At 41.1% G+C, this 12,980-nt stretch overlaps 1 protein-coding gene across 1 annotated transcript in view; it reads right to left on the reverse strand.

Annotated features, from left to right (window-relative positions):
* Window positions 1-12,980, reverse strand: part of LOC311486330 (A-type voltage-gated potassium channel KCND3-like) — a gene marked incomplete at its 5' end in the record, with an annotated part of 95,133 nt that overhangs the window by 19,284 nt on the left and 62,869 nt on the right. The window contains one exon of the mRNA XM_084542143.1: window positions 1,772-1,934. Coding sequence (XP_084398269.1) covers window positions 1,772-1,934 — 163 coding nt within the window. The remainder of the gene's footprint in view (window positions 1-1,771; window positions 1,935-12,980) is intronic.

Here is a 12,980-nt window from a genome sequence, read left to right on the forward strand (position 1 = left end):
ACCAAAATCAATACACACGTGTAAAGAAAAACATGGACACAAGCAGCATTTATTTTTTTAGATTTTGTCCAAAGTCACTTGTTACAAGTGTTTTCAAACACAAAAGCAACAGTTTTAAATATGCAGAAAACTTGAGTCCCATTGGTAATTGTATTGTTAAAGTAAAACTTAAAATACATTTATATATAGATATTATATATATAACATATAATATTAGTAATATATTACATTACATTACAATAATATTAGTATAATATTATTGTATAATATATATATAATATATATTATACATTTGTATTTCACATATGTTGTAATATGCACAGAGCCTTCTTGTATTTTACTACAAATTTAAATCACGTGTATCCTCAAAGCACTTTTGGTCTCCCCTGCTGTTTCTACCTGTTGCCAGGCAACAATTCATTCATCCCTCACATAAACACGTCAAGATCGAACAATGTTCATTTTGTCAATGACCAAGCTACCCATTTGGATTCAGTTTAAAGTCTTATTTGTAATGTGAGTAAACATGTTCATAACCTGAGATGTGATTATCTAAATAAGTCCAACAATAATAACAACTTAGACTCCTTCATTAGTGGGAAATGCAATTTGACTTTGAGTGTTGGTTTAGTAAAATTATCTTCATCCACTACTTTCCACCAATTGCATGCAGCTGTGCAGCTTTGTGTGTGCATTCCCAAACCATCTGCACACATTAGGATAAATTAACAGGCTTTTTCTTGATGGCGTTGTGTCAGTAAACAAATCTAAACTGACTCTGATTATTTTTCTCCCTCAAACTGTGCGTAGAGAGGCTTGTTTGTGACTTGTTTGATATTCAAACTAACGGGAAAAAATCTGGACTCGTTCATTCATTCACTCTTTTCCCCCTCACACTGCTTTACTGCTTACTGGCCAAACACTCAGTGCTGAACCTAATGGGAGCCAAAGACTGCTGGAAGGTATAAGGGAGCTCACTCCATTGTGTTTGAACAAATTTAATTCAGTGTATTAATTAGAAAACCACCCACCTAGGATTCTTATATCACTATGGATTCAAATCAGAATTTTCCCTCCTCAATTAGCTATCAGCAGCTGCTCTCTAACTTAATAGCGCTCTTATCTCGCCCCGTGGAAAGGTCAAGCCTACTGGGGGACTGTAGTGAGTGGCTGGCTAACATTTTGTACTTGGATCAGAAGTGCGTGTCGGCCCTCGTGTCTGCAAAAGATAGGGAGCGCGTGTGCACGTGTAAAAGGACGTTAAATTAATGTGCATCGGAGGGGCAACAGATTTCATGTGTGTGTGACAGCGCTGAAAAATGCGGGATGAAGGAGGCTGAAGGACAGTGATTTGCAGTTCAGTCGCACAATTTCTAATTGAGGTCAATCCCTTTCACCATCACCTTTTTTTTAAGTCTGTAAAATGGCTCTTCTGCTTTTCATAAAATAGAAACTCATTTGTCATCGAGACCTTTTAACCCACTTCCATTATTTTAATGATTTAAACAAAAAATAAAACCTTCAAAAGGATTTTTTATTTTTTTTTAGGCGTAGCCACCCACCCAGTATTTTCACTCAGCCTTTCATCTTCCCATTTATTCTCATTAACTTAATAACATCTAATAATACAGTCCCACTGTGGCCTTTTGAAAATCAAGAGCGTGCACGCCTAATGGTCAGGTAATATACTTTATGTGTGAACTATCTAAAACGCACAAGCACTCACTCATTTGGCACACATAAAATAGTTGATAAAGACACTGACATTTACCTTCTGAGCACGCCGCTTGTCTGCTCTCTGGTTCTGGTGGTAGATGCGGCTGAAATTAGAGACGATGACGGGGACGGGCAGGGCGATCACCAGCACGCCGCTCAGGGAGCAGATGGAGCCGAAGATCTTTCCAGCAATCGTCTTTGGTACCATATCTCCGTATCTAGAGAGGGGACACATAAGATGAGTTAGTGTTGACACAGATGTGATTTAAGATAGACCAGGTATGCTTCCATCCATCATCCACGTATTCAGGTTTGCATGAGTGAAACATGAGTGAAAATGCCCGAAACATATATTCTAGCAAGTCTAGCTGAGGTATAAAGCTGGCATTATCAAAGAAAGAGGATAGTTTCTGAATACGCCTTGACATCGAGGGACCTGCCTCTGCGACTGCAGACAAAGCAGCCATTCATGCTGCCTGGCGCTCATCAGAAAGGTAAAAGAAATAATAAATTAAAAACGACAGTGGTTACAAAACAGTCTCTTATTTCAACTCCAGGTAGGTACACTTCACACGTCCATGTCCAAACAGATCGGAAAGAATAAATGAACCATCATCACGTATCAAAACATCAAATCTACTGGTGCTGGAAATTTCTTTTAAGGTATTTAATTTTTCCAAAATTTGAGAAATTTGCTTGACACATGGCATTGTTCAGTTTTAATGGAAACATAATTACTGGCGCCACATTGCCATTCACAGCCACCAAGGTTGTATTTCTCTCAAGTCTCAGAAGAATTTCCCTTATCCTGCTGTGGCTTTGTCTGAATGCTCTACTTAATTAAAAGTATAATTTAAAATTATAATTGTGCGACACTACACTTGTCAGCGCCACTGCAGAATGGTCAGTTTCAATTTGCATCTCGCTACAAAGATAAACCTGCATTAACAGATTTTATTTTTTTTTTGTGGCTGTTGGAGGGAAACTAGCTTGGAAGACCGCGGATCACCTTTTAAATTAATATGGTTTTTCCATTAGCAAACAGCTGCACAGGTACAGTGCACATCCAGCAGATAGAGAAAATGTTAGGATACTTTTTGAGCTGCATTTTTGTTTCATTCTCTACTAAGTCTCAACAGAAGAAATATCTTCCCATAATCTTCATTTGCCGGTTGCCAATTGTCAGGTAGCATGAAGTAAGTTTAGAAGTTTTCTTTGTTGAACAAAAGTCATTTGTAATGTGAATGGTAAGCGCGAATGTTACCGCTAGGCTCAACAAAGAGGGAGGCTGCACACAGAGCTAACCATCAAATTAGTTTATTTAAATCAATCAAAATTATGATACTAAGAAAACTAGTGTGATGTGTAAATCACATGAAGCAGACCCTCCCAGCTCCACCTGAAAGCCAGCGTGAAAACAAAGGAAGAGAGTAGGAGGGATCCTCACAGTAGAAGAAGCAGCAGAAGAAGTTTGCTCAGAGCTTAGAGCTGTGATCTATTTTAATATAACTGGTGCATTAGGACATCGTATACATTGATAATAGTGAATAAGTAAATAAGTGATTTCACACACATCTTTGCTGCTTTCGTTTTCTACCTCCGTTGTCCTCTGCTTCCTTGGTGCCTCTGATCATTTGATTACCCAAGTGAATGGCTGCCACAGCAGGTGGACAGAGGCAGGGAGATAGGGCCAACGCTATCTGTGCGGCTCAGACTGGGCATAACAAAGCCTTGCCAGTGGGATTCAGGGCCAACGTGAAGCCAAGGTTGGCTCACTGGCGAAAGCTGTGGGCCTTGATGGCGTGCAGTGGAACAAATTGATTCAAAACAGACTTCTGGGACAAGCTTTTTAGCTGGTGGGAAAAGACTACGTCTCCAGGAGAGCACACTGATAGGAGGTTTAAGTAGTGTGATGTGAAGTGATGGGGAAACGGCCTCTTCAAGTGCACAATGGCCACTCTAGTCTAGTAGAGACTAAACTGTGCAATTAGAAAACGACAACAAGAAGGAGCCTCAACTTACCTTTAGTATTTCCTCAAGAGCAACTTTAAAAACAGTGATTTAGCATGGAGGATTGATTTTAATCCTCCAGGTCTCACTAAAAAAATAAATAAAAGGAGACCCTTTTTCCTTTTCCTTTCTGACTGTTTGCCCCTTTTGCCTCCTGTGAGTTTCCTCTCTGCTGCGTTCTCGTCAAAATGAGACTCTTGACAGGAAAGACACATGCACTGCTGACCAATGTGCCTCTTGAGGGCCGCTCTCTGCCCAGGCGTGGGTGCGTTCTGGTTTTCCACTTTTCTGACTGTTGTTTTTTTGGCCAAAAGTCCAAAGGCCCACTCTCCTTACTGGAAAGCACTGTAATCGCTTGTCTTACCTACCTCCTGCTTACCACCCTCAGACTGACGAGCTGAGGGATTATCACAAACGCAGCCTTCTGTTCTGCTTGAGCAAACATGTGAGAGGGAAGAATGTGATGTTGCCCAAATCCTATTTTAAAGTGACGTTTTCATATTCTTTTCTTACATAGTAAAGAGAAGTACAGAGGAAGCACTGAAATTGACACAAGTAGAAAGAACCCCCCCTTAAAACCTACACACAGGTCTTTCAACAATTTATATAGCCAATCTTTGAGGGGCATGTACACCCTTAATAAAGATTGTGCATTCATGAGATGTCAACAAATCAGAATAACAAGTGGGAAAGTCACAAAAAAATCATGAAAAGGGAAACTACTGCTGCCTTGAAATAAAACTTGTGAGATTGCGTTCATGATGAAGGCTAGAGTACAGTTTTTGTCACTTAAAGGGGAACTACTGTTTTTTACAACCTGGACCTTATTTCTGGCATAAAATACGATCGTTTACTCACCCATATAACTTTTGTGTAATTTGCAGTCCTTCGGGAGATATTTAGATCTGTGTATATCCATATAGTGGGAGTGACTGGGGCACCGAAACGCAGTCTCTAAATAACGCATTATCTGCTGTGTAACTCGTTCATTTCACCAATATTTTGTTATGATACGCTCCGTTGAGTCCGGAGTTACCTGTTATCATCATCCGGGGTCTGTAGATTGACCTACAGACCCCGGATGATGTCTTCTGACCTGGATGATGTCATCTCTGAGCACCGTGCCCACGGTCGGCTTGTTTAGCTGTAATTTGCTGCTGCTAGTTTTTTGCAACATGGCTGAATATTTTTCCGATTCTGAGGTTGTTTACGAACCATAGGAGTAGCAAATTAGAGATAAACAAGCCGACCGTTGTGGGTATGCGTGGCGCTCAGAGATGACATCATCCAGGTCAGAAGACATCATCATCTCATCTGTAGATTGACCTACAGACCCCGATGATGATAACACACTCAATAGGAAATAGCACCAGCGTACGATAACAAAATATTGGTGAAATGAACGAGTTTTGCAGCAGATAATGCGTTATTTAGAGGCTGCGTTTAGGTGGCCCAGTCACTCCCACTATCTGGACATATGCAGATCTAAATATCTCCCAAAGGACTACAAATTACACAAAAGTTATATGGGTGAGTAAACGTATTTTATGACAAAAATAAGGTCCAGGTTGGAAAAAACAGTAGTTCCCCTTTAAAACCCGCATGTCCATCTATCACAAGCGCCTAATGGCGTACAGAAAATACATATTTTTATGATTAACATGCATATAGTTCAATTTAACGCCATGGCTCCTTTGCTACCTTTGCCTGTTGTTCTCACAAACATACTGGAAACGCCTGTCAGTGTGTTCAAATGCTTGGGACTTCTTGTTTGTAATGTTGTCTCCAAATTCTTAAGATGCACAGGGACACACCAAAGACGTAAATCAACAACTTTCCAATGAGACTGTCAACGAGTGCCCAGTACTAGCTTATCAACCATAACTGTAGGGTTCGGGTTAGACCTTCTTCACAGTATTTATGTGGACTTGTCATTATGGGTAAATGATGGCACCGTTCCATATAATGTCCCAGTAAGCCATAACCCAGCATGCACAAAAGCAGGACCTCCCCTAAGTGGAATGCAGCCATCATTAAAACACCTGTGCTTTCCCTACTGTGGCAAATGTCTGCTGTGAAAAAGGTGGATTGTTTAGCTTCAAACTTCCTCTCATAAACCTCAAAATCCTCACAGCTGCTATGTTGCTATGTTTGTTTTTTAATAAGATTAGAACCCAAATAGGAAATTTCCCCTGTCATACCAGGGATAACGATCTCTACCCCGGAGTGCATTCATTATTTCCATGCCTTCTCAAGACCCTTATACCGTGCATGGCTCAGTCAGATGGATGTGAACCTTTTAGCCAACTCACTAACAATATTTAGCTAACTAGCTAGCTCGGATAAAATATGCAAGCAGATGTTATTTCATCCAGCAAAACTGGTGTGGATGAATTCATCTGCTTCCTTCTCTTGTTCTCCTCTCCTCCCTTCTCTTCTTTTAATTCTTGTTCTGGGGGTTTTGGGGCTCTGGGCTATGTACAGCATCTTGAGACAGTTTGGATTGTTACTGACGCCATATGAATACATTTGGATTGAACAGTTAAAGAGTGAAATTGCGAAGCCCGCTTTTGTGTATCTCTGTCTAAAATCAAACACCCATTTTTATTTTTATTTTTTTGAGATTACAAAGAATATGAAAAAATATGTGTTATCCATCACTGTGAGAAAATAAAACTTTACAGGGTAAGCAGCATGAAAAGAGGGGGCGGTTGAGCTACCGTCAAATATGATGGATCTCGAAAGAACAATAGATTCTCGTTACTCTTCCTACACCAAAGTAGGTCTCAAGCACATTTTTCTTTCTTTAAGTAAAACTTTTTCTCGCGTTGTTTTGACTCGAGCAATCCGATGAACTGCGAGCGGAGAGGAGAGTCAATACGAAGGATTATTAACGAGCGATGGAGATTTGACCACGGGGCTCGCTGTTATTGTTGCTGAGCCCTGCTCCTGGCTGCCAGGCGATCAGACAGATGATTTCACAGTCCGCTCCGCTCGCTGTCTGTCAGCCTATGAGAGATGGCATTCTCGCGGTGGTGCCTCTGACGGCTTTGTTGTAATGCCGTTTGACACCTCACACCCACAATGATGTCAAACATCATTAACTGCAATACAGCAGAAGATTCAAAACTTTGCTCTTTGCATTGAGTTACTTCACAGAACGGTGTCATATATTTCAATGGAAGCTAGGTGCCGAAGCCCTTCACTGATGATGTGATTACTTTTGCGTGGGGTGAAAATGGCTTTTGACCTCTCTTTCATTCTGGAGCCACGTCTTCATTCACAGTGGTGTTGACCTGTTGTGTTAAACGGAAATCTACGTTGTAATGGAAAGGTCCTCTTCTGGCTTTCTACAGCTCTGTTTATTCTTTAACTTGTTTCAAATAAATGCTGTTGATTTACAGGATTAGTTAGGGGGTGAAAAATTAACACTACCTGAAGCTTTACAGCACATATCGCCAAAATACTCCTATTAGACTACATTCAGAACAATTACAGCTGTGTGGTTAAAATCTCTTCTGCATTAATTTGAAAGAAGCCATTGTCCTGATTCAGAAGGAGCCAATTGACGACATGGTAGATAAACGCAAGTGAATGCCTTCTTTCTACCCTTCCGACTGTCAGGGCTAAATATATAAAAAATAAATAAATAAACCATGATAAAATCCTGCATCAGTGTGTATTTAAAAAAAAAAAAAAACCTTCTGACATCAGATAAGCCTTCAGACTCTCTGCTCTGTTACTCAAACTGGACCGGATCATTTTTCATTTTCTCACAGGTTCCTGAAGCGACGCGCCTCCTCCTCCGACGAGGTCCCCTGAAAATTCAGGTGCTGTTTTCTGTCTGGATTCATTCCTGCCGCTTTTTATAGAGCATATTTATCAAAAAAAAAAAAAAAAAGTGAGGCTAAGAATGTGAGTCTACCACTGTGGCTTCAAGCATTCTGTCATGAGCGAAGTCGTGAGGTGTTATGGCTGCTTAATGTGAAGTGTACAACTGCATAAAATGATTGATAGATGGGGTACACTCAAGTAAAACATAGCCTGCTATTCCAGGTAGCATATGTAGTACATGTTTTAGTTTGGCAGAATTCCATTGTACACCTATCAGCCACAACATTAAAACCACCTTCCTAATATTGTGTAGGTCTCCGTTGTGCTCCAAAGTAGTTGTGACTCATCAGAGAATGGACCTGGGCCTTCTGAAGGTGTCCTGTGGTGTCTGGTAACAGAATGTTGTTAGTGGGGGCCTTTGGGTCCTATGGGTTGAGGGGAGGGGCCTCTGTGGGTGCATCCTGCTGGGGATGGCCGCTGCCATCAAAGAGTGTCATTGCTATGGGGTGGGGGTGCCTGGTCTGGTCTAGGTGGGTGCTACATGTCTAAGTAACATCCACATGAATGCCAGGTCCAAAAGTTTCCCAACAGAACACTGAATTGTCACAAGACGCTCAGTGATATTTACCTGCTTCCTCCGATGCAGTCCACTGAAAACGCAGGGCTGTTTTCTTTCTGGATTAATTCCTACCGCTTTTCATAGAGCATATTTATCAAAAAAAGTGAGCCGAAGAATGTGCTTTCATGCGAGACTACCACCGTAGCTTCAAGCATTCTGTGATGAACGAAGTCATGAGGCGTTATGGTTGCTTAATGTAAAGTGTACTATTGCATAAAATGATAGATAGATGGGGTACTCGTAATGATTTTTCTCTAAAAATCTACCAAAGTAAAAATTTGCTTGTATTAAAGCTATTCCAAGAAGCACTTCAGCCTGTACTATGCATGGTAAATGTTTCTGGCAGAATTCCATAGTATTTGTGAGGATATTTGTCAAATCCCATGGCTGTATTTTGTCTTAATAAAATAAATAAATTTGCATCTGTTCCACGCAGCAGTGGAGACTTGGAGGAAAAGTGACAGCTGCGTTTTGAAATGTCATGAGTGAGAAATCTCAACTGCGATTAATTATGGAGTCAATAAGCCACTGACAATCAAAATATAAATACTTGTGTATAAATACTGCAGAGCACTTTAGGTCAGGCAGGTGCTCGTCTTCCGATTAAGTACACATTGTGAATGTGGATGACTTGCCTGTCAGTTTTTAACCTTTTCAAATCAATATACTGATGCACGGTGACAAACGGGCCTGACAGTGAATTTCTCAGGGAAAGGTTAAAAGAGTATTTAAACGAAGCAACGACGTACGAAGCGCAGCGGTAGAGCCATTTCGCTGGTAAATGGACTTCTACAGGCATCCATTACTTTACTTTTTCCATCAGCCACGTTTTAAAACAGAGACCCAAGCAGGTGGAAAAATCATTTATTCACCCAAGTGTTTTATCCTTTGCAGTCTCTTGCTTGTTTTGCTCTTCATTAAAAGAAGCTCGGGCGTTCCTTCCCCAGCACATGGAAGGAACAGCGTGCTCCTGATAGATCTCTGATGGGTATCAAATAAAACAGAATTGGATTGGATGTGCCGCATCAAAAAAGGCACCATGAAACCAAAGCAATCAATCTGGCTGAATGATTTCCGCGTATGGGAGGCTGAATTGCAAGTCAAACTTTGTTACAGCTGTGATGAGGAACATTTAAAACCGTTAGCACAAGCGCAACCGCAGGACAAAGCTAGTTTTTAATCATACAGGGCCGGCTATTCTCGGGCTGACAGGTGTTTGTGAGCTCACACCGTAATTTGTCATTTTATTTATTTCATGAGGATTGATCACCTATATGAGGGTATCTGAAAATACCCTGAAAACCCATAAAATGACCGTTGTTACTGGTCATCAATCAACACAGACAGGCGCACATGCACACACGCAAGTACTTCTGTCTTTGTGAGGACCTAATCCTAACCTTAACCATCTCAACTAAACGCCTAACTGTAACCGGAACCCCAAAACCAATTCTTAACCCTCAATCAGCCCTTTGAAGGTGTGTCAGAAAGTGGGGATGAGCCAGAAATTAACACATCTGGTTAATTATGGGTGGGTCTGAGATCCTCTCAAAACAAAACAAAAACAGCTGGATAACAGAAACAGAGCAGGGGAGAAAGCTGCACAACAGGTGCGTTAGCAGAAGATGAAGGGTTACTGCAGGCTGCCAGTGATTCGCTAATAATGGAAAACAGTCGTTTCCTGAGGAAATAATGGATCATCCCTTCACGTCGGTAAAGGATTAACTACGACACATTTGTATCTTCAAATTTGCTAAGCAGCTCAATCCTGATTGCTTTTTGTAACAGACACAATTGCGGTGACAGCGCAGGTGAACCGAGGATCTCTTTGCACGATGTTTACATGATCTAAGTTGGATCTGAATGGCTCTGATAGATGCTTTTAGAATCAGCACTGGATAATCCCACTGTACATAATCAAGAGCAGAATTTGGAGAATGCCAGTCCACTCTGTCAGCCACTCAAACAATCAGCTAAACACAAACACAGTGAACAAGCGTCATTTTAAAATCATGAAAATATCTAAAACTCAAATTTGACAGTAAGATTTCTTTCGGACTTTATCTAATTTTTATTTTTTTTGACATCATGTCTTATTTTAGCTTCTTACTGTATCCTATATTGTAAAATTAATTCATGAAACTCTATTCTGTACCCAGTATTTTTTAAAGACACTGTCATGTAATGTAGTGACACTCTCTTTAGAAGCTTTCCTTTATATTTGTAGGGAATGCCAATCTTTTGGATGGGTACGGTGCTGCTAAAGGCTTTAGCAGTAGGTAAATGCTGAGCCTAAATCAAACATTAAATATGTCTTGCTGCTGCTGTCACTGCAGGTTAAAGCTAACCTCAATCCTTGATCAAGACATTGCTGTTTTTAGATTTATAAGAAGGGGATTGCCCTTAAATAGGGAGTTCTGGGATCTGCTGAATTAAATCACATTGAGGGTTTCACCAAATAAACCAGAACTTAAAGGTTAGCCCTTTTCAGCCGTAGACCACGGCAGTGTTGATGGTATTTTCTCCAGACACATCTTTTTTAAATTTAGTCAGAAACGGCCGCAAAACCACAAGGCCAAAATGAACAGCCCTGGGCTCTATGGAGAAGAGGCACTTTGCAATACAACAAATCTCCTTATCCTTACCACCAGGCCAGGAAGAGATCTGAGATCTGAAAACATGCAGCAAAAATTGACTTTCAAATAAATAAAAGTAAATAACGCAACACTCCCTCAACACTTGCAGACATATCTAATACAGTAGGCTATTATAGTTTCTAGTGTAACTGTAACACACTGTAACACGAAAACTATGCAACAGACACACTAAACACAGTCATATTTGCTAAAAGAAATATCAAGACTGTTTGAGGGCTGCACATTTTAAACTCAGACATTTTATACCTTTTCCTTTGCCCCGGGGTTAACTACAACAAATAAGTCACATAAAACACTGCTGAAAGCTGTTGCCTCCTTTTGAACGGGAGTAAAATTAAACATTACTTCATACATTTCCCTGCAGTGTTCACAGGTCAAACACCTCCCTGCAGCGCCGCCGTCGTCTTGTTTGCTGCTCCCTTTTCACATCTCGGGGCACATTTACGACCCTCTCTTTCCCCCTCATCAGTGCAGAGCCAGCCCCGAAACCAATCTGCTCTACTAAATCTCAAGAAAGTGAGTGTGAAAAATGGCCGACTTGACCATCTATCCACGGGGACTGCAAGGGTACGCAACCTGCTGTATTGATATTCACACGCAATCTCACCTTTCTGTCTTCTGCTGAAGGGAAGCAGGAGGCCGGGGCGATAACAACGGAAACAACAGGCGGAGGGACGAAAGATGGGGGGAGATGGGATTAAACAGCAGGAAAAGAAACAACCCAAAGTCTGTTATTACACACACAGACGTGTGAGGGATGTGGGATATTAGTTCGCGTGACCTGCTGCCACTGGAAAGAAAGCGCCATCCATCGTGACCCGTGTGTGCTCCTGTTTAAATTAGAGGCGGGTCTATCTCCACATGGGAGAGTTAACACCAAGGGCAAAGTAACCTGACACAGAGGCCTGACGAAAATGACCTCAGCAATAGTGAGTTTATTCAAAAAGGGCAAATAAAGCAGGTTCAGTGTCGGCTAGAGGTTGATGTATGAGAGACTAACAGCTGGAATAGCTGGAAATTAAAACAGTGAATAGGGCCATTTTTTTTTTTATTTACACAAGGGAAAGTCTCTTAGCATCCACCGTCCTTTTCATCTCCCTGCTTAATATTCATAGCCCTATAGCGTACATGCGCTGCCCAGTAACGCCACTCTTTGTCCTCTGGTTTGCAGTTAGAGTGAGTTTAATAAAAGAGTGTGGCCTTTATTGAGCATTACACTCCTATAACATTACTTGCCCGGACTGACACTGCCCCAAGTGATATTATTTCAGGCTTTGCACGGCTCTGTGTAGTGTTTTCACATATGCAGTTGCTCTGTCAAAGAAAAACAGACTCTGGTGCGTAACATCTGCCAAGTTTCCCCTTTAACATCAATCATCGCTTGGCTAAACCCATTTTACCTTAAAATAAGAGCTTCAGTTTGATGGTACACTGACATGTAATAAAGAGAATCGTGCGTCTTTTATTCCCACTTCACGCAGTGAATGCTTGTTCTGGCAAGATGTAACTTGGGTCAATGAGTCACACAACACATAGTGCAGATCTTCAGCTAGCTATAAGAAGAGACTGGCTTTCTATTATCAGTACGGACATCATGGCAGACAGAGGCAGAGAGCGAAAGGGGAGGTTTACGAAGGAAGAGAGTGACGGAACAAGAGTCCAGATCTGAGACTGGTTTCTGGTCATTGGTGAGAGCCTCACGAAATAAAACGGCAACTGCAAAACAGACACCAATCTGGCCTTTGTGCTGTTGAAGTAAATAATTTTAGGTCATGTGTGTCATGTTGTTGCAAGATGTTTTGCTGCATTAGCAAAGCTGGTGACTCACTAGTTTTTACTCATAAGCCAAGGCAGACCATTTTGACATGAAGTTTCCTCTACTACCATGCATTGAAGTGGCATTACTGTTAAGAGAGTGATTGTTGTCTTTCAGATATTGTACAAGGGGGAAATAAGAGTCATCACAGATGTTTTCTTAAGCATAATGTACAAATTTGGCAAGTTTTTCTAAGCACAGGGAAGGATCTCCAACAGCACAACAGCTGTCTCTCTGCATGAACAACACAGTAGCATCTCCATCGCTGATCATCTTTGATACTGATGTCTCATTTGTAGCAATCCTGAAACTGAATTCCCAAATGACT

The sequence above is a fragment of the Chelon labrosus genome, assembly GCF_963514085.1.
Source record: "Chelon labrosus genome assembly, chromosome: 4".
In the NCBI taxonomy this organism is placed as follows: Eukaryota; Metazoa; Chordata; class Actinopteri; order Mugiliformes; family Mugilidae; genus Chelon; species Chelon labrosus.